The sequence below is a fragment of the Salvelinus namaycush genome, chromosome 28, assembly GCF_016432855.1.
Source record: "Salvelinus namaycush isolate Seneca chromosome 28, SaNama_1.0, whole genome shotgun sequence".
Taxonomy (NCBI): Eukaryota; Metazoa; Chordata; class Actinopteri; order Salmoniformes; family Salmonidae; genus Salvelinus; species Salvelinus namaycush.
In genome coordinates this window covers 44,726,572-44,748,468 of record NC_052334.1, presented here as the reverse complement: position 1 = coordinate 44,748,468, position 21,897 = coordinate 44,726,572, and the positions used below count along the sequence as shown (strand labels likewise).

The 21,897-nt window shown below is 43.4% G+C and overlaps 1 protein-coding gene across 1 annotated transcript in view; it reads right to left on the bottom strand.

The window, feature by feature from the left end:
• Window positions 1–21,897, bottom strand: part of nid2a (nidogen 2a (osteonidogen)) — a 122,854-nt gene that overhangs the window by 86,151 nt on the left and 14,806 nt on the right. Inside the window, exon 5 of the mRNA XM_038967376.1 lies at window positions 4,175–4,324. Coding sequence (XP_038823304.1) covers window positions 4,175–4,324 — 150 coding nt within the window. The remainder of the gene's footprint in view (window positions 1–4,174; window positions 4,325–21,897) is intronic.

Genomic DNA, 21,897 nt, shown 5'->3' with positions numbered 1-21,897 from the left:
CATTACTGCGCCTGTCTCCCGATTCCCTTTATACCGACGTAACAAATTCAAATAATTGATATTACAATTCAAGAATTGAGAAGTGACATTTATTCTTACCTATTTTGGTAATTGACTGAATTGATATGGAATTACTGTAGTAATTATCTCACTGTGAAAATATGGCTCAGGTCCCCACTTTGTTGTATTAACATGCCTTTATGTGACACTGTTGACAGTCCCAATTTGTTATGTTCCTCTATTTACTACAAAGCACCCTGTGTGTGTTTGTGTTCCTGTTCTATCAAAGCACCCACAAGAACTTAGACTGAATACACCAACCGGCATGCTTGTCTGTCAGTGTCTCTCAAATCACAAAGGCTTCACAAGTACCACGTTTGACAAGTCTTGACACTCCAACCCTGGAACAATATACACAAGTTTGCCTTGACACTTCTACCTGGAACAATGTGTTCACATTTTGTTGTGAAACTTCAGCCTCTGACAAAACACCTCATTCCTGAGGATGAACCTAACCCAGTGGAAAGTCAGTCAGGGTGACATCATCCCCTCCAACTCTTTCAAGTAGTCGACTGACTGTATTTGTCAAAGCATTGACTGGCTGCCAAAACATCCGGTTATAAAGCTAACATTTAAATACCACCCCCCATTACTTTACATGCCCTTCGACACACACACACACATACACACACGGGTTAATAACAAGCAGCCAGACTAATAAAGGGAGTCGGTTGAGAGTGCAGAGGGTGTGTGTGTGTGTGCGTGCATGTGTGAGAGAGAGCGTTTACACTGCTCTCCAAATAGGAATGTCTGTCAAGCCACTTCCAGGTAATTAGCCAGCTAGCGAGGGGCTAGAGGAGCTCGGCATGGCCCAGTGACCAATAGGAGGATTGTTTGAGGAGCCCACCACTGCATCAGAGGTGTTGATCTGGCAGGAAATGGTTGCAGGGCCTAGAAACAAGATGATGCTGTCATGTGAGAGAGTGAGAGAGCAAGGGGGATTTGGAGAGGGGGAGGTGGAGACCAGGTTTTTATGGGTCTGTGAGAGTTTGGGTGAGAATTGGTGTGTGTGTATTTAGGAGACAGAAAGAGTTGTAGTGTGTGAGTTTCTTTTCCCTCTATGCAGCACTAAGTACATACATATCACGCACATACTGCTCAAAAGTTTGGGGTCACTTAGAAATATCCTTGTTTTTGAAAGAAAAGCACATTTTTTGTCCATTAAAATAACATCAAATTGATTAGAAATATAGTGTAGACATTGTTAATATTGTAAATGACTATTGTAACTGGAAACGGCAGATTTTTTATGGAATTTCTACATAGGCGTACAGAGGCCCATTATCAGCAACCATCACTCCTGTGTTCCAATGGCACGTTGTGTTAGCTAATTCAAGTGTAACATTTTAAAAGGCTAATTGATCATTAGAAAACCCTTTTGCAATTATGTTAGCTGAAAACAGCTGAAAACTGTTGTGGTGATTAAAGAAGCAATAAAACTGGTCTTCTTTAGACTAGTTGAGTATCTGAAGCATCAGCATTTGTGGGTTCGATTACAGGCTAGAAATGGCAAGAAACAAATAACTTTCTTCTGAAACAGTCTATTCATGTTCTGAGAAATTAAGACGATTCCATGCGAGAAATTGCCAAGAAACTGAAAATCTCGTACAACGCTGTGTACTACTCCCTTCACAGAACAGCGCAAACTGGCTCTAACCAGAATAGAAAGAGGAGTGGGGGGCCGCGGTGCACAACTGAGCAAGAGGACATGTACATTAGAGTGTCTAGTTTGAGAAACAGACAAGTCCTCAACTGGCAGCTTTGTTAAATAGTACCCGCAAAACACCAGTCTCAGCGTCAAAAATGAAGACACGACTCCGGGATGCTGGCCTTCTAGGCAGAGTTGCAAAGAAAAAGCCATATCTCAGACTGGCCAATAAAAATAAAAGATTAAGATGGGCAAAAGAACACAGACACTGGACAGAGGGTAGGTAGTAGGTTGAAGATATCCCTCTAGTGGTGTGGGGGCTGTGCTTTGGCAAAGTGGGTGGACAGGGTCTCGCTCTCTCTCTCTCTCTATCGACCCAATTTCAATTCAAGGGGCTTTATTGGCATGGGAAACATATGTTAACATTGCCAAAGCAAGTGAGGTAGATAATATACAAAAGTGAAATAAACAATAAATACACTGCTCCAAAAAATTAAGGGAACACTTAAACAACCCAATGTAACTCCAAGTCAATCACACTTCTGTGAAATCAAACTGTCCACTTAGGAAGCAACACTGATTGACAATACATTTCACATGCTGTTGTGCAAATGGAATAGACAAAAGGTGGAAATTATAGGCAATTAGCAAGACACCCCCCAATAAAGGAGTGATTCTGCAGGTGGTGACCACAGACCACTTCTCAGTTCCTATGCTTCCTGGCTGATGTTTTGGTCACTTTTGAATGCTGGCGATGCTCTCACTCTAGTGGTAGCATGAGACGGAGTCTACAACCCACACAAGTGGCTCAGGTAGTGCAGCTCATCCAGGATGGCACATCAATGCGAGCTGTGGCAAGAAGGTTTGCTGTGTCTGTCAGCGTAGTGTCCAGAGCATGGAGGCGCTACCAGGAGACAGGCCAGTACATCAGGAGACGTGGAGGAGGCCGTAGGAGGGCAACAACCCAGCAGCAGGACCGCTACCTCCGCCTTTGTGCAAGGAGGAGCACTGCCAGAGCCCTGCAAAATGACCTCCAGCAGGCCACAAATGTGCATGTGTCTGCTCAAACGGTCAGAAACAGACTCCATGAGGGTGGTATGAGGGCCCGACGTCCACAGGTGGGGGTTGTGCTTACAGCCCAACACCGTGCAGGACATTTGGCATTTGCCAGAGAACACCAAGATTGGCAAATTCGCCACTGGCGCCCTGTGCTCTTCACAGATGAAAGCAGGTTCACACTGAGCACATGTGACAGACGTGACAGAGTCTGGAGACGCCGTGGAGAACGTTCTGCTGCCTGCAACATCCTCCAGCATGACCGGTTTGGCGGTGGGTCAGTTATGGTGTGGGGTGGCATTTCTTTGTGGGGCCGCACAGCCCTCCATGTGCTCGCCAGAGGTAGCCTGACTGCCATTAGGTACCGAGATGAGATCCTCAGAGCCCTTGTGAGACCATATGCTGACACATGCACATTTGTGGCCTGCTGGAGGTCAGGGATTTTTTCCTAGCCACCGTGCTTCTACATCTGCATTGTTTGCTGTTTGGGGTTTTAGGCTGGGTTTCTGTACAGCACTTTGTGACATCGGCTGATGTAAAAAGGGCTTTATAAATATATTTGATTGATTGACGTTGAGACTGGTGTTTTGCGGGTACTATTTAATGAAGCTGCTAGTTGAGGACTTGTGAGGCATCTGTTTCTCAAACTAGACACTAATGTACTTGTCCTCTTTCTCAGTTGTGCACCGGGGCCTCCCACTCCACTTTCTGTTCTGATAAGAGTCAGGTTGCGCTGTTCTATGAAGGGAGTAGTACACAGCGTTGTACGAGATCTTCAGTTTCTTGCCAGTTTCTCGCATGGAATAGCCTTCATTTCTCAGAACAAGAATAGACTGACGAGTTTCAGAAGAAAGGTCTTTGTTTCTGGCCATTTTGAGCCTGTAATCAAACCCACAAATGCGGATGCTCCAGATACTCAACTAGTCTAAAGAAGGCCAGTTTTATTGCTTCTTTAATCAGAACAGTTTTCAGCTGTGCAAACATAATGGGTTGGTTGCTGATAATGGGCCTCTGTAGATATTACAATAAAAATCATCCGTTTCCAGCTACAATAGTCATTTACAACAATGACAATGTCTACACTGTATTTCTGATCAATTTGATGTTATTTTAATGGACAAAAAATTTGCTTTTCTTTCAAAAACAAGGATATTTCGAAGTGACCCCAAACTTTTGAGCGGTAGTGTACCTTTCCACTAAGGCAATGTGAACTGTGGAAACAGGAATACAGGTACGGAAAGCCAAATGACCATTTTCTCGCCAATAACCCCAAATATTGTTCACAGATGTTGTATGACTGACAAAACCCCACTAGTTCAAATCCATACATATACATTTTGCGATATTATGACCCTGCCGGTGATCCTCGGAGCCTGTGTCACGTCCTATACCGTCATCCCCAGGACTCACCGTCAGGGAGACAGTGACGACCGTTGCCGTAGAAACCGGAGCGACAGTGGCAGCAGAAGCCGGAAGAGTAGTCGGTGCAGTCAGCGTTCTGAGAACACTGCTGTTGGAAGCGAGCACACGTCTCCTTGGTCTCTGTGCTGTACTGGATCACTGCAGGAGAGAGAGAGAGAGAGAGATTATTTCCTAATAATCATTGATCTAATATGTTCCTCGGTGTTTGATTTGGCAATGTAAAATAAGATGTTTTCATATTACTGGATGCCAATAGAGCTCATTGAATTCAATTGAAAGAAAAATAGGGGGAGTGAGAGAGGGGAGGGAGGACGAGAAAGAAAGAGGAGAGGACGAGAAGAGAAAACAGCCAGAACTTGAATCTGTCAAAATACGCTGACTCTGCTGGATGTGATTGGGGGGAACCCCAGGGAGGGTCAGAGCATGTGAACCATTGCCAGTGGTATAGTGCTATGTTTTGTGGTATAGTGCTAGGTATTGGAAAATGTCATGACGTCATCATTTCTCAAAGTTCGTACCGACAGATGTACCCTATTAAATATCATTGTACAATAGGCCTATACATGAAATGCATCCTCCAATTGCAACGTCTGCCTATTACCACGTATTATCTCAAGAAAATGTTATATTTTTAATAACCTCAAACACTAAGTTAGGCATACCCAATTTCAAAATAGTCAATCGGGAATGATAATTCATCATATTTTACCGGTGACATATTCACCTTGCATGCCAATCATTTGATCTCCATCAGTTTCATGGGAATATGCATTTAGATCTTTTCGTGAGTGAATTAAAGTGGATGGTGTTCACAAACTATAAGCCTTTCTTGTAGGCCTACGTTGATTCAATCCAAGCATATCTTGCCTAGTGGCGGGCGCTGTTGAGTTTTGGCAGCATGGGGAACTTGTTTTGACTATTCAGCTTCAGATAAGAAATGACTGAGGAGGTGTTTTGGTGTAACATACTATAGGCCTACTATGCTAGAGCATGCAATTATGTTCGGTTCTGTTTTGTAAAATACTAAATACTCATGATGTGATCTTGCGAGACACGAATCGTGGTGCTGAAAGGAGAGAACCGTAACCAAGTGGTCAACATATCGTTCTGGGTCCGTGGAGTTTTATGAACATCAAGGCAGACAGGTGGTGAATTTGGATCCTAGGTCTCGTTGGTGAGATAAGGTTCATGCGGTGGATCAGTTTGTCTGCACACGCAATAGAGGTGGTACGTTCCTGTAAGCTAAGCACTCGGACAGTAGGGCGAGTTCAAGTGCGTCGTACAAGAGCCCCAAGTCCATAACAAACTGTTTTGAGGACAGACATTTTAATTTGTCTGTGGAAGTTACGTCGGATTTGGCCCGCTCAAAGTGGTCAAGCCTCAGACCGACGATCCACAGCACACGCCTACAGTTATTCATCATTCGCACCACTGCCAGAGAGAGAAGACAGAGAAGAAAACACAATTTGCCTACCTATAGGCTGTTATAGCCTACATATGTATTTAGTTTGTCATTCTATGGTTTTCATGGAATTTTAGTGGTCATTGTTCCAGAAATATTTTGACCAGCTCCATATATTATCAAATTGAAAAAAGGGAGGTAGCGCTGCTCCCCCACTCTACGGCAGCACTACATACCTGACCATAGCAGACCTGAGAACCTTGCAGAAAAAACGACAGCTCAGCAAATCTAAAACACTATTAGCTTATCCTCTCGCCGTAAAGTAGTTTCAGTAGAAGTCAGAGCACACCCTCTTGATACTTTCACTATAGCTCTTTTGACAATATTTCATTTGATGATTCATTGCATCACTACGAACTCGGAGTAACTTTTCATTTTCTTTCTTGGAATGTTTTTGCACGTGTTTACAATGTAAGCTGCTGGGAGACCAACTAAAAACGCCAGACTCATACAGTACATCTTTGTGGAGAAACTCAAACCTCAAGTCATTCGTCATCCAGAATTACGATTAACTAGCTTGCCAAACCCTTCTGCTCTGGCCCACTAAAAGCTCCGAGAGCTTGCCAGCTTGCCAGATAAGAGGTTAATGCTCTACATCTGCTTGTCTGCTTTAGCAAAACAACCCTTAGCAAGCTAGCGAGGAGAGAGAAAGACTGGGTTTCTGGATACTGCATTTCCTCAACCGAGTGGGGACTCTCCCTTTGCTCGGGGGAGCCTGTATGCCGGGCTTGTTTGCTACTTGTTTGTGGCTAAGGTACACATACACACATGCATGCACACACACACACACTCGTACAGATGAACACGAACACTTGTACACACACGCACACAACACTCATTCATAAACACTCCTGCCCCATCTCACAGAGGAAGACTGGGAACCTCAAATAGAGGACGCTAACAAACTTTTTCAATGCTGCAAGAGCTGTGTTTATTTCGCTTAATTCTGGGACAATGTGGACCGCCAAGACTTTCAATGTAGGACCTGTTTACTTGCTGAGGACTACAGGGGTGAAGTGTCTACTGTTAGCAAACAGGTAGTGAACCTACACAAACTACTAGGGAATCCACGCCCGCCTACTTTTTCTTTCTTCTCCACCCCAGTAGCCCGGACGCCGCTCTGGCCTGATGGAAGTGTCGCCGCCGTGTCGCTCTGCTGGTTCTCTGCAGGGATCCCTCCCAGAAGGGGTCTCCGCCTTCCCTGGAGAATGGAGTTGTTGGGATGCTCCTGGATGACTTGGTGGATGTTCTTGTCCTACAAGATCCTACCAACCAGCCATGGAGATATGTCACTCGCCGTGGAAACAGCTTCCTCTGGCAAAGGGGGCCTCCTTGGAGATGTTAAGCCCAGACCGGAAACAGCTTCGCCGCCCTGGATCCAGCGGCTCTGGCGCATTTGTCCTCTGTTCCTTCTCCGGTGGCTTCAACCTCAGGTTCAGATCCTCAGAGCTCCCACCCTCATCAGACCTTGAGGCTGTCGGAGACTCCAGCCCATTCATCATCCACGATGGATACTACAGCTGGCTCGGGTCCATCGGGCTCACCGCACTTCGGTCCTCGAGGGGTTTGCTAAATGAATCGAGGCGAAATCAACGGCCGGAACTCCTCAGCCATTGCACCAGCTGTCTTCATCGGCAGTTCTATGGTAAGAAACACCTTGGTTCCCGGGGGAAAAACTCTGCTATCCTGGAGCACGAGTACAGGAAATCACAAGGCTGCTTCCGACCATTCTATGACAGCTGCCAGGAGCTGATGCCGTCAAAATCCATGTGGGTTCAAACGGCATTAGGAGGGCTAGCTCGGAACTTCTGAAGATGTATTTAAAATTCCTGATTCTAGCACTGATTGATTCCTAAAAGCGGCCAATTATTTCAGGTCCGGTACCATTGTTGAGCCACAGGTGTGAAAGATTCAGCACGCTACTGGCATTACACACTTGGCTAAAGGATTACCGTAGCTCTGATGGAGTCACTTTTTTTTATTTTTTTTTATCATTTGTATTTACTTTTTCTTTTCTTTTTTTTCTTTTTTTAAAAATTTTATCCCATTTTCTCCCCAATTTTCGTGGTATCCAATCGCTAGTAATTACTATCTTGTCTCATCGCTACAACTCCCGTACGGGCTCGGGAGAGACGAAGGTCGAAAGCCATGCACAACCCAACCAAGCCGCACTGCTTCTTTAACACAGCGCGCCTCCAACCCGGAAGCCAGCCGCACCAATGTGTCGGAGGAAACACTGTGTACCTGGCCCCCTTGGTTAGCGCGCACTGCGCCCGGCCCGCCACAGGAGTCGCTGGAGCGCGATGAGACAAGGATATCCCTACCGGCCAAACCCTCCCTAACCCGGACGACGCTATGCCAATTGTGCGTCGCCCCACGGACCTCCCGGTCGCGGCCGGCTGCGACAGAGCCTGGGCGCGAACCCAGAGACCACTGCGCCACCCGGGAGGCCCTATGTTGGAGTCACTTTTATAGATAACTTTTACATCTTCTGGAGACAGAAGATGCTCTACAGAAATAATGGAGTCCATCCGAATCACCTTGGCTCCTGGACTCTGTCCACGCATTTTAAGGCTGCGTTGAGACAATGACTTATCAATGTGCCAAGCCCAGCTCAGTTAATCCCTACCATTGTGTCGCTGAGTTGTTATTATGCTGCAGCAAATGTATGTTATCCCAGGGGCGTTGGCGGACACAGTGTGAGTAACCTAATGTATGTCCCTCTTACTGCCCGGAATGCCTCTGTTGATCCTACAGCTATTGTATGCAGTAATCATGTGTCTATTTTTCCAGAGTTATACTGTTCCCAAAGAGACGGTGTGCCCTAGTAGGAAGTCCACTGTGTAATATGTGCATTTATACTTCTGCTAAGCTTCCCAGTAAAGCAATAAAAAACAATCAAGCATCCAAGAAAAGTGCTAAAAATATCCCACATGTACATATGTAGCATGAGAAACAAGGTTCATGAAATCAAAAACTTGCTAGTATCAGATCTCTGAAACTCACTTAGATAATACCTTGGATGATACAGTGGTAGCAATACATGCTTATAACATTTACAGAAATGCCAAAGGTGGAGGTGTTGCTGTTTATATTCAGAACCACATTCCTGTAAAGCTCAGAGAGGATCTCATGTTAAATACTGTTTAAGTAATATGGCTACAGGTTCATCTGCTTCACCAAAAGCCCCTTCTTGTGGGAAGCTGCTATCGACCAGCAAGTGCTAACAGTCAGTATCTGGATAATATGTGTGAAATGCTTGATAATGTATGTGATATCAACAGAGAGGTATATTTTCCGGGTAATTTAAATAGACTGGCTTTCATCAAGCTGCCCACTCAAGAAAAAGATTCACTGTAACCAGTGCCTGCAACCTGGTTCAGGTTATCAGTCAACCTACCAGGGTAATTACAAACAGCACAGGAATGAAATAATCAACATGTATTGGTCACATCTTTTACAGACAACAGCACAAAGGGCAAGAAGGTAGAGAAAACAATACATCACGCAAAACAGCCACAACTGTCAGTAAGAGTGTCCATGATTGAGTCTTTGAATGAAGAGATGGAGATAAAACTGACCAGTTTGAGTGTTTGTTGCAGCTCGTTCCAGTCGCTAGCTGCAGCGAACTGAAAAGAGGAGTGACCCAGGGATGTGTGTGCTTTAGGGACCTTTAACAGAATGTGACTGGCAGAACGGGTGTTGTATGTGGAGGATGGGGGCTGCAGTAGGTATCTCAGATACGGGGGAGTGAGGCCTAAGAGGGTTTAATGAATAAGCGTCACCAGTGGATCTTGCGACGGGTATACAGAGAAGTAGAGTTTAGAGTTTACAGAGGAGTATCGAGTGCAGTGATGTGTCATAAGAAGCATTGGTGGCAAATCTGATGGCCGAATGGTAAAGTACATCTAGCCGCTCGAGAGCACCCTTACCTGCCATTTTATAAATTACGTCTCTATAATCTAGCATGGGTAAGATGGTCATCTGAATCAGGGTTAGTTTGGCAGCTGGGGTGAAAGAGGAGTGATTACAATAGAAGAAACCACGTCTAGATTTAACCTTATCAAAGCCGCATGCTATGAACTGAGAGAAGGACAGTGTACCGTCTAGCCATAATCCCAAGTACTTGTATGAGGTGACTACCTCAAGCTCTAAACCCTCAGAAGTAGTAATCACACCTGTGGGGAGAGGGGCGTTCTTATTTTTTAACCCCTCTACTTAGTTTTTAATTTTTTGCTACACATACATACATTTTAGATACATGGTACTTTTATATATAACAACAACAATACATTACCAAACAAACTCTTTAATCTCAACCCTCAGCCACTCTCAGCCCATCCCGCCTATCACCATAGACCGCCCTTGTCTGATTTCCGTGTGCCATATATTTTTCAATTGTGCTGTTTAACAAAAATGTTGAATCTTTCTAATCATATATTATCCACAGATTGTGAGCTAAAGATGAAAACCTGTTCTACGAGTATTATTATATGATTGATTGATTGGCTATGGCTTTCCACATCACCCAACACTGCTATTTGTAAGGTTAATTTTAAGTGCATGTTGTGATTTTTTAACCATTCCTGAACCTGTGACCAGAGACAAGCTACATAGGGGTAATACCAGAATAAGTGATCTATTGATTCTGTCTCTTCGCAACAAAATCTACAGAGCCGAGATTGTTCTATGCCCCATATACAGTATATAGCATTCGGTTGGTGGCAAGAATTTTATATAATCATTTAAATCAAAAAACTAAGTGTTAAGTCAAGTGTAGTTTTTTGTACCAGTTCATAAACCATGTGCCATGGAATCGGTACATCGAAAATCTCCTCCCATTTATTTTGCCACCTGTATGGTGCAGCTGTCAACATTTGTCCTCAGATGAAACTGGTATATTTTTCTATTTATGCCAGTTCGTTTCAGCCAATTTGTATCTTTAATATATGCCAGGAAAACAAGTTCCCTACCTTCTCCCTTTTCTACGTGCCTCCTCCATTTTTGTGGTAGTGCTGCAATCAGTTGGTTTTAAATTTGGATTGAGCAGATAATCCCACATATTTTCGACAACTGCATAGAACTCCTCCACTTCTATTCATAACATTAATAAATGCAATACAATTTTTTTTTTAAATCCATAAAGAATGTTTTTATTAATCAATATATTTGAGTTTAAATCTTTTCTGGAGGATAAAACTGAAATTGTAACCAGCTTTGTACGGCTTGTTAAAGAAAGGGCGATACTTTCAACAAAATTTAATTTTCAATTAGTCGGAAATGAGAAGTTGTAATCTGTATGAAGGAAAAAAAGAAATTTTTGAACAAAGGATGAGCTTTTCTTAATAATCTACTGGACAACCATTTTGGGTTTAAGTATAATTTATGTATGAGTGAAGCTTTTAGTGAGAGGTTTAAAGCTTTAATATTTAATAATTTTAGCCCCCCAAACTCATATTCATTATATAAATAGGCACATTTAATTTTGTCTGGCTTAGCATTCCAAATCAAATATTTTTTGCGCATATGATTTTAAAAACTAATCATCTGGAGTAGGCATTAGTAAGTAAGTAAACTGTAATAGGACCAAAGAGTAAGTCAATGTAATTTTTCCATAAATAGACAAGTATTTACCTCTCCATGGTTGCAAAATCTTTTTGATAACTTTCTATTGAAATGAATTGTGGTAAGTTCATTTATATTTTTCGAGATGTGAAAACCAAGTATGTCTACTTCACCATCCGCCCATTTTATTGGTAAACTACACGGTAGTGTAAACACTATTTTTTTATGATCCAATACGTAATATGGTACACTTGTCATAATTAGGTTTTAATCCAGAAAGGCTAGAAAAGTAATCAAGATCTTCAATGAGACTGTGCAGAGATCCAGATTGCGGATTTAAGAAAAAACAAGGACTCGAAGAGTCAACAGCATACATTGACACTTGTTTTTATCCCCTGGATTTCTAACCCCTTGATGTTCTTGTTGGATCTAATTGTAATAGCTAGTATTTCAATGGCTATAATAAATAGATATGGAGACAACGGACAGCCTCGTTATACTCCTCTTAAAAGCTCAATACTTTCTGAGAAGTAAGCATTGTTTACTATTTTACATCCGGGGTTGCTGTATATAACTTTAACACATTGTATAAGAGATTCACCAAAATCTCTTATACAATGTCTGACACACTTCCGGGTTGGAGCGAGTAGTCGCATTTCGCTTCGCTCCACAGGTAGTATTACATTTCATTTCATTTCATTACAGTACAACGGTTTGATTTGTTTGATCTTAGCACTTTTTTTTCTTAGCTAGCTACATAGCCGTCTTTGTATCAAAGATAATTGTGTAGTTTAGATTATTATCGAATTATCGAATCTTCTAACGTTGTCAACACTGCTAGCTAGCCAGCTAGCCAACTTCTACCGAATCATTACAACGGAACGATTTGATTAGTGTAGTGTTAGCTAGCTACATAGTTGTCTTTGCTGTCTTTGTATCTAAGATAATTGTGTAGTTTAGAGTAATTATCTAGCCAGTTATCGAGGTTACCTAGCCAGCTCCACTTTCAAACAAAGTCAGCTAGCCAGCTATTTTCGCCGTCCTAACGTTGTCAACACTGCTAGCTAGCCAGCTAGCCAACTTCTACCGAAACAGTACAACGGAACGATTTGATTAGTGTAGTGTTAGCTAGCTACATAGTTGTCTTTGCTGTCTTTGTATCTAAGATAATTGTGTAGTTTAGAGTAATTATCTAGCCAGTTATCGAGGTTACCTAGCCAGCTCCACTTTCAAACAAAGTCAGCTAGCCAGCTATTTTCGCCGTCCTAACGTTGTCAACTCTGCTAGCTAGCCAGCTAGCCAACTTCTACCGAAACAGTACAACGGAACGATTTGATTAGTGTAGTGTTAGCTAGCTACATAGTTGTCTTTGCTGTCCTTGTATCTAAGATAATTGTGTAGTTTAGAGTAATTATCTAGCCAGTTATCGAGGTTACCTAGCCAGTTATCGAGGCTACCTAGCCAGCAACACTTTCAAACAAAGTCAACAACGCAGCCACTGCTAGCTAGCCTACTTCACCAGCCAGCAGTACTGCATCATTTTAATCATTTTAGTCAATAAGATTTTTGCAACGTAAGCTTAACTTTCTGAACATTCGAGACGTGTAGTCCACTTGTCATTCCAATCTCCTTTGCATTAGCGTAGCCTCTTCTGTAGCCTGTCAACTATGTGTCTGTCTATCCCTGTTCTCTCCTCTCTGCACAGACCATACAAACGCTTCACACCGCGTGGCCGCTGCCACCCTAACCTGGTGGTCCCAGCGCGCACGACCCACGTGGAGTTCCAGGTCTCCGGCAGCCTCTGGAACTGCCGATCTGCGGCCAACAAGGCAGAGTTCATCCCAGCCTATGCTTCCCTCCAGTCCCTCGACTTCTTGGCACTGACGGAAACATGGATTACCACAGATAACACTGCTACTCCTACTGCTCTCTCCTCGTCTGCCCACGTGTTCTCGCACACCCCGAGAGCTTCTGGTCAGCGGGGTGGTGGCACTGGGATCCTCATCTCTCCCAAGTGGACATTCTCTCTTTCTCCCCTGACCCATCTGTCTATCGCCTCCTTTGAATTCCATGCTGTCACAGTTACCAGCCCTTTCAAGCTTAACATCCTTATCATTTATCGCCCTCCAGGTTCCCTTGGAGAGTTCATCAATGAGCTTGACGCCTTGATAAGTTCCTTCCCTGAGGATGGCTCACCTCTCACAGTTCTGGGTGACTTTAACCTCCCCACGTCTACCTTTGACTCATTCCTCTCTGCCTCCCTCTTTCCACTCCTCTCCTCTTTTGACCTCACCCTCTCACCTTCCCCCCCTACTCACAAGGCAGGCAATACGCTTGACCTCATCTTTACTAGATGCTGTTCTTCCACTAATCTCATTGCAACTCCCCTCCAAGTCTCCGACCACTACCTTGTATCCTTTTCCCTCTCGCTCTCATCCAACACTTCCCACTCTGCCCCTACTCGGATGGTATCGCGCCGTCCCAACCTTCGCTCTCTCTCCCCCGCTACTCTCTCCTCTTCCATCCTATCATCTCTTCCCTCTGCTCAAACCTTCTCCAACCTATCTCCTGATTCTGCCTCCTCAACCCTCCTCTCCTCCCTTTCTGCATCCTTTGACTCTCTATGTCCCCTATCCTCCAGGCCGGCTCGGTCCTCCCCTCCTGCTCCGTGGCTCGACGACTCATTGCAAGCTCACAGAACAGGGCTCCGGGCAGCCGAGCGGAAATGGAGGAGAACTCGCCTCCCTGCGGACCTGGCATCCTTTCACTCCCTCCTCTCTACATTTTCCTCTTCTGTCTCTGCTGCTAAAGCCACTTTCTACCACTCTAAATTCCAAGCATCTGCCTCTAACCCTAGGAAGCTCTTTGCCACCTTCTCCTCCCTCCTGAATCCTCCTCCCCCTCCCCCCCCTCCTCCCTCTCTGCGGATGACTTCGTCAGCCATTTTGAAAAGAAGGTTGACGACATCCGATCCTCGTTTGCTAAGTCAAACGACACCGCTGGTTCTGCTCACACTGCCCTACCCTGTGCTTTGACCTCTCTCCCCAGATGAAATCTCGCGTCTTGTGACGGCCGGCCGCCCAACAACCTGCCCGCTTGACCCTATCCCCTCCTCTCTTCTCCAGACCATTTCTGGAGACCTTCTCCCTTACCTCACCTCGCTCATCAACTCATCCTTGACCGCTGGCTACGTCCCTTCCGTCTTCAAGAGAGCGAGAGTTGCACCCCTTCTGAAAAAACCTACACTCGATCCCTCCGATGTCAACAACTACAGACCAGTATCCCTTCTTTCTTTTCTCTCCAAAACTCTTGAACGTGCCGTCCTTGGCCAGCTCTCCTGCTATCTCTCTCAGAATGACCTTCTTGATCCAAATCAGTCAGGTTTCAAGACTAGTCATTCAACTGAGACTGCTCTTCTCTGTGTCACGGAGGCGCTCCGCACTGCTAAAGCTAACTCTCTCTCCTCTGCTCTCATCCTTCTAGACCTATCGGCTGCCTTTGATACTGTGAACCATCAGATCCTCCTCTCCACCCTCTCCGAGTTGGGCATCTCCGGCGCGGCCCACGCTTGGATTGCGTCCTACCTGACAGGTCGCTCCTACCAGGTGGCGTGGCGAGAATCTGTCTCCTCACCACGTGCTCTCACCACTGGTGTCCCCCAGGGCTCTGTTCTAGGCCCTCTCCTATTCTCGCTATACACCAAGTCACTTGGCTCTGTCATAACCTCACATGGTCTCTCCTATCATTGCTATGCAGACGACACACAATTAATCTTCTCCTTTCCCCCTTCTGATAACCAGGTGGCGAATCGCATCTCTGCATGTCTGGCAGACATATCAGTGTGGATGACGGATCACCACCTCAAGCTGAACCTCGGCAAGACGGAGCTGCTCTTCCTCCCGGGGAAGGACTGCCCGTTCCATGATCTCGCCATCACGGTTGACAACTCCATTGTGTCCTCCTCCCAGAGCGCTAAGAACCTTGGCGTGATCCTGGACAACACCCTGTCGTTCTCAACTAACATCAAGGCGGTGGCCCGTTCCTGTAGGTTCATGCTCTACAACATTCACAGAGTACGACCCTGCCTCACACAGGAAGCGGCGCAGGTCCTAATCCAGGCACTTGTCATCTCCCGTCTGGATTACTGCAACTCGCTGTTGGCTGGGCTCCCTGCCTGTGCCATTAAACCCCTACAACTCATCCAGAACGCCGCAGCCCGTCTGGTGTTCAACCTTCCCAAGTTCTCTCACGTCACCCCGCTCCTCCGCTCTCTCCACTGGCTTCCAGTTGAAGCTCCCATCCGCTACAAGACCATGGTGCTTGCCTACGGAGCTGTGAGGGGAACGGCACCTCCGTACCTTCAGGCTCTGATCAGGCCCTACACCCAAACAAGGGCACTGCGTTCATCCACCTCTGGCCTGCTCGCCTCCCTACCTCTGAAGAAGTACAGTTCCCGCTCAGCCCAGTCAAAACTGTTCGCTGCTCTGGCACCCCAATGGTGGAACAAACTCCCTCACGACGCCAGGTCAGCGGAGTCAATCACCACCTTCCGGAGACACCTGAAACCCCACCTCTTTAAGGAATACCTAGGATAGGATAAAGTAATCCTTCTAACCCCCCCCCCCCCCTTAAAAGATTTAGATGCACTATTGTAAAGTGGCTGTTCCACTGGATATCATAAGGTGAATGCACCAATTTGTAAGTCGCTCTGGATAAGAGCGTCTGCTAAATGACTTAAATGTAAAATGTAAATGTAATGAAAGTATTCCAGGCATTTCTATATAAATTCTAATCATACTTTATCAAACACCTTTTCAAAATCTACTGAAGACCAGACCTGGTATCTTCAATGTTTCATAATGTTCAACTGTTTCAAGTAATTGTCGTATATTATCTCCAATATATCGTCCACGTAAAAAACCTGTGATCAGGATGAACAATATATGGTAGAACCTTTTTTATTCTATATGCTATGCATTTCGCAAGGATTTTCGCATCACAACAGTGAAGTGTTAGAGGCCTCCAGTTTTTTAAATGGACTGGATCTTTATACTTACCACCTGGGTCCTGTTTAAGACGTAATGAAATCAGACCTTGTTGAGTACCTGAAAGTCTACCATTTGTACAAGAGTAATTAAAACATGCTAATAATGGATATTTGAGAACATCAAAAAAGGTCTGATATACCTCTACTGGTATACCGTCAAGCCCTGGTGTTTTTCCAGACTGAAAAGATTTTATTCCCTCAAAAAGTTCCTCTTCTGTAAGTTGGCCTTCACACTGGTCTTTCTGTAAATTTGTTAATTTTACATTATTATTATTATTATGAAAGAAATCCTTACAGCTATCATCATTCAGTGGAAATGGAGGAGACTGAAAGAAAAACATAGGCTTAAAATATTTTGCTTCCTCTTATAACTCTCAAAATCTAATTTGCTGAATCTTAACTCCCTCATTTGTAACGAGTTTCCGTAAATTATTTTAGGTAGAATTTCTGTGTTGAAGATTCTACCTGCGCTGTTACTTCCATGTCTTTTATTAGTCTAATCTCTTTTGACCTAAACTGCTTTAGTTTTAATGATGAGTATTGTATTGAATGGCCTCTAAAAGTACATTTGAAAGTGTCCCATACAATAAGGGGATCTGCTGTACCTATGTTGTACAAAAAAAAGTAAATTATTAATTATTTTGTCATAGTTAAGAACAAATTGTCATCCAAAAGGCTTTGATTAATTTTCCAATATTCCCATCCACGTGGAAATTCTGTAAGAGTTATATGGAGGCCAATTAGATGGTGGTCCGATCGCATTCGGTCTTCTATTAATACTTTAAAACTTTTGATGCCAGCAAGAATGAGACTAGGAAGTAATCAAGACGGCTAGCTTGATTAAGCCTCCTCCATGTATATCTCACTTGGTCAGGGTTTTTCAACCTCCATATATCCACTAGTTTTAATGTATCCATGATCTTTGTAATCACCTTAAGTGCTTTAGGGTGATCGTTTGTAGAATGATTTCCTTTACGATCCATCGAGGTACTTAAAACCATATTATAATCTCCCACCATAATAATAGATTATTTCGTTGCTTGTGAGCTCAATAGATTATTATATATATATTTTCGAAAAAGTATGGATCATCATTATTTGGCCCATATAGATTAATTAGCCAGATCTGTTTTTGGTCCAATGGCATATTTAAAATAATCCATCTTCCTTGCGGATCTGTTTGCACTGTTTGCACAATCGAATCAAAATTTGTATTAATTAGTATAATCACCCCTTTTGAGTTTCTTTGACCTTGACAAAAATATATTTCTCCCTCCCAGTCCTTTTTCCACCCAACCTCATCTATACTTGTAGAATGAGTTTCCTGTAAACAACAGATATTATATTCTTTCTCTTTTAGCCATGTAAAAATGTTTGTTTTTATATGATCTGCTTAAGCCATTAAAACTTGCTATACTTATTTCCCCACTTACCATAATGATACCCAAGTTTCAATTATACTTACCACAACCAATGTTTGTAAACGTACCATTAAAAAGTACCATGATAATTAGGTGTCCATATAGCTGTACCATAATCATTTGCACTGTTAAGCATACAACTTTGTAAACCTCCAATTGTCCTAATATTACACCCACTAAAACCTCCCCCCATATCTAGGTCTGTTGTCACTAAGACCTTCTCCCTGACTCATGACGCACCTTTGCGTCCTAAGGCAAACCCTTGGCCGCTAATTGGCGTTGACCAGAGGGAAATATGGGCAGTCCCATGATAACATAATTATCTATGAGGATGCCTAAGAGAACTAACCAAATAAAATGGAAAACAGTCAGAAAAAAAATTGTAACAATAATAACAGCACAATCTTATACATGCTCATATTTGAAAGTCCTAGCAAGGCTCTAACAGGCTGAGCACACCGCTCGCATCGCGTGTGCGAGCGTTGCAAAATAAATTTAGAAATCTAAGTTATTCAATTATTGCACCCACACTGCTCGCGAGCGCCAAAGAGCGTCTGTGTTGCCAAGGGCTAAAATAGAAATCAGTTCTCTTTCTGACGCAGATCGCGCTGCAAGTCCTTCCTCTCCCATCTCCTCATTGGTTTATAGAAGCAGGTACCCAAGTGCCATCTCCTCATTGGTTATACCCACGTGGGTGACTGAAAGACGAACAAGGTCAGTGGCGGTAATGGACCTAATTTATGAAAGTTGCCAATCACAATATAAAGTCAAGAGAAGAAAAAGCCTGGAAGGAAGAGAGATGACTAGAAACGATTCGGTTGACCGTTTTATGTGTGGATTAATTGGCGGAGTAGAGGACCTTGTGCATTTCAGGTAAAATAACAACTCAATGTTTATATCCCAGGACAAATTAGCTAACAAGTGCAAGGTAACTAGCTAAAGTGCCATAAATGTTTAATGCTTTTCGACCTGTCCCCAAATTAATATAATTGGTTCAGAGTTTGTTTTGATATTTTACCCTGCGTGTCGTGATCGCGTTTGGTGTGGGGGGACAAAATAAATATATGCACGATGGCGCACGATGGCGCACACGCGCAGCCAGTTTGGGTTCCCGTGTAAGCATGTCAGCCCAGCCTGCTCAGTTCATTGGATTCAATTGTTCGTAAAAATAAAATAAAAATGAAAAAAAGAAGCGAAAACAACCTAAATATATCGCAAGACCTTTGTTTTAAAGTCCATTATATGCAAGACATATTTCATGTAGTCCTCACTATATCCTGTTGTATTCCGACAAAAAAAAGGAAGAAGGAAAAAGGAACATAGATTCTAACGGCCGCTAATGACTGCAAGTAAAAATTCTGCTTAGGCATCACATTATATCCCGTTGTTTCGTGCCATGGCTGTGCCAGAGCCAACCGCAAGCCAACCCCGGGCACTCCCTTATGGGAAGGCATGCTCAAGTTCAACTCACAATCGATTCCGACACAGCCACGTCACGACAGCCAAGAACACATGCAGTACTGACAATCCAGAGCGAGTAAACCTGGAAAACCAACCCGCTCTCCACCCTACACATTGTTTTTTTATTCCAGGGGCGTTTATTCCAGGGTCGTTAATTCCAGGGTCGTAGCTGTTTTACACCTAGGCCTATATCATTAGAATCAAGAATATAAAGGCAGCATAAATAACTTATATTGAAATATATAATACACCTTTCGCTTGCTTAGAGAAATGCTTCCATATGCCAATTATTGTATTAGTTCAACAGCCCTGTTGACAATACCTAATCCATCCATTTGCCGGTGTGTATCGGAAGATATTTATTAAGTTTTATCTTAAAAGCTAATCATTCCCGATTCACATCGGCGAACAAGGGCTGCACTATATAACAGCTTTTAAGTCATAATATACCCAACCTCTACAATTAGGACATATCATATTAAACAACAAAAAAACTACCTTGGTATTTCTAATGTACAATCTTCAAATTAAATACATAAAAAAATCATAAAGAAAAAAAAAGGTCAGCCTTACCCTAAATCAAAACCTGATATTACGTCAGTCCAAAGTTCCATATTGCCTAAATAGAAAAAGGATACGTTCATCATACCCATTCGGCATTACCATAAATCCAACCTTATTTTAAGTCCACGGTTCCATAATGCATGAATAAAAAAAAAAAGTTAAAAAGCTGTTCATGTAAAAAAAATGTTTTTGTAAAACAAACAATGAAACCATATTTGTACTTTGTAATGCGGTGCAAATATGTATCGGGGACTACTTCAACAGGAGGTAGCTACACGCACAGTCACGCTGTAATCTTCGAGTCTTTGAACATTTGATTATTTACATATAATTTATCGACCACTAGACGAACATTCTGCTTCTCTGCTCGGAGCCTTTTGAAAGTGGGGTACAGGGCACGTCGTCTCTCCACTATTTCATGAGGAAATTGTTCATTAAATAGAGAATGGGGTGTTCTTCAATTCTCCACCCTGTTGTAACAAGGCAATCTTAATTTTGTAGTGGGTCCGCATAGCTACGATCGGATGGGGCCTTCCCTCTGCTCTGCCACCAAAATGGTGAGCTCTTCGAAAATCAATTGTTTCCACCTGTTCGTCCGTCATCTTGAGATTACGTTTCATGAACACCTTGACTTTGTTCTCCGTTGACTGATATTTTTTGTTTTCATCGTCCTTTAGTCCCATTATAATAATATTATTTCTCATACTTCTGCACTTTAGATCAAGTCATTTGGCTTTCATTGTTTTATTATTATACCGTAGCCTCTCTGTAGTGTCTTTTGGGGAGTCCACAGTAGTTTTCAATATCTTATTTTCCGCTCATATTTCCGCCATCATTTTATTACTGTAATCCATTCCTGTTTTTAAGGCCTGAACCTCCCCCAGTAGCCCAGGCAATAGATCCAGTTTTTTTAACCGCTCGCTCATGCTTGTAAGCAATGCTCTATCTTCTGACAGTTATAAAAACGTCCCCCTCCAATGTTAAATTTTGAATTTTAGACGGCGGCTTTCATCCCGTTTCGCTCACAGAACTCGAGGAAAGGTCTTCTCTTGTTCGCTTCAATGTATCCGTTTCTTTTCGAGCATATCAAAATGCTGATCAATAAATAGTTCCAGATTCTCTATGTTATCCAGAATGTTTGTTTTGTAGTTATCAGCTAATCCTCCATTTTTGTGACTTAATTCATGATACAAGCTGTCATCACCCCCCAGCTTGCACATAACATTCTGACTAAACGACATGACCTTTGTTTTAGAGGTGTTTAGGGCAGTGAAAGCTTGTTGGACACTAAGAAAGCTTTGTTGTAGAGCATTTAGCGAGTCCGACGAGAAGGGTATACTGCTTTCCCGGGAACAGGCCCAAATCCCCGTAATTTGCGTGAAGAAAAGACGGAGGAAAAGAGGGCGCAGATCGGGCTGCCTTCTGAGAATCTGTAGGCTAGCGAGTAAACTCCCATCCGTTCTACTTGCTAACATGCAATCATTGGGGGAAAAATGATGACCGATTACGATTAACTATAATATGTTATGTTTCACCGAGTCGTGGCTGAACGACGACACGGATAATATAGAGCTGGCGGGATTTTCCATGCACCGGCAGAACAGAGAAGAAGCTACGTCTGGTAAGACGAGAGGGTGGGGGTGTGTGTCTTTTTTTCAATAACAGCTGGTGCGCGATGTCTAACATTAAAGAAGTCTCGAGGTATTGCTCACCTGAGGTAGAGTACCTTATGATAAGCTGTAGACCATACTATCTACCAAGTTCTCATCTATATTATTCGTAGCCGTCTATTTACCACCACAGACCGATGCTGGCACTAAGACCGCACTCAACCAACTCTAGAAGGCCATAAGCAAACAAGAAAATGCTCATCCAGAAGCGATGCTCCCAGTGGCCAGGGACTTTAATGCAGGCAAACTTAAATCAGTTTTACCAAATATCACATGTGCAACCAGAGAAAAAAAAACTTTACCACCTTTACTCCACACACAGAGATGCATACAAAGCTCTACCCCGCTCTCCATTTGGCAAATCTGACCATAATTTTATCCTTTTGATTCCTGCTTACAAGAAAAAACTAAAGCAGGAAGTACCAGTGACTCGCTCAATACAGAAGTGGTCAGGATGCTATGCTATTGGGCTGTTTTGCTAGCACAGACTGGAATATGTTCCGGGATTCATCCAACCACCT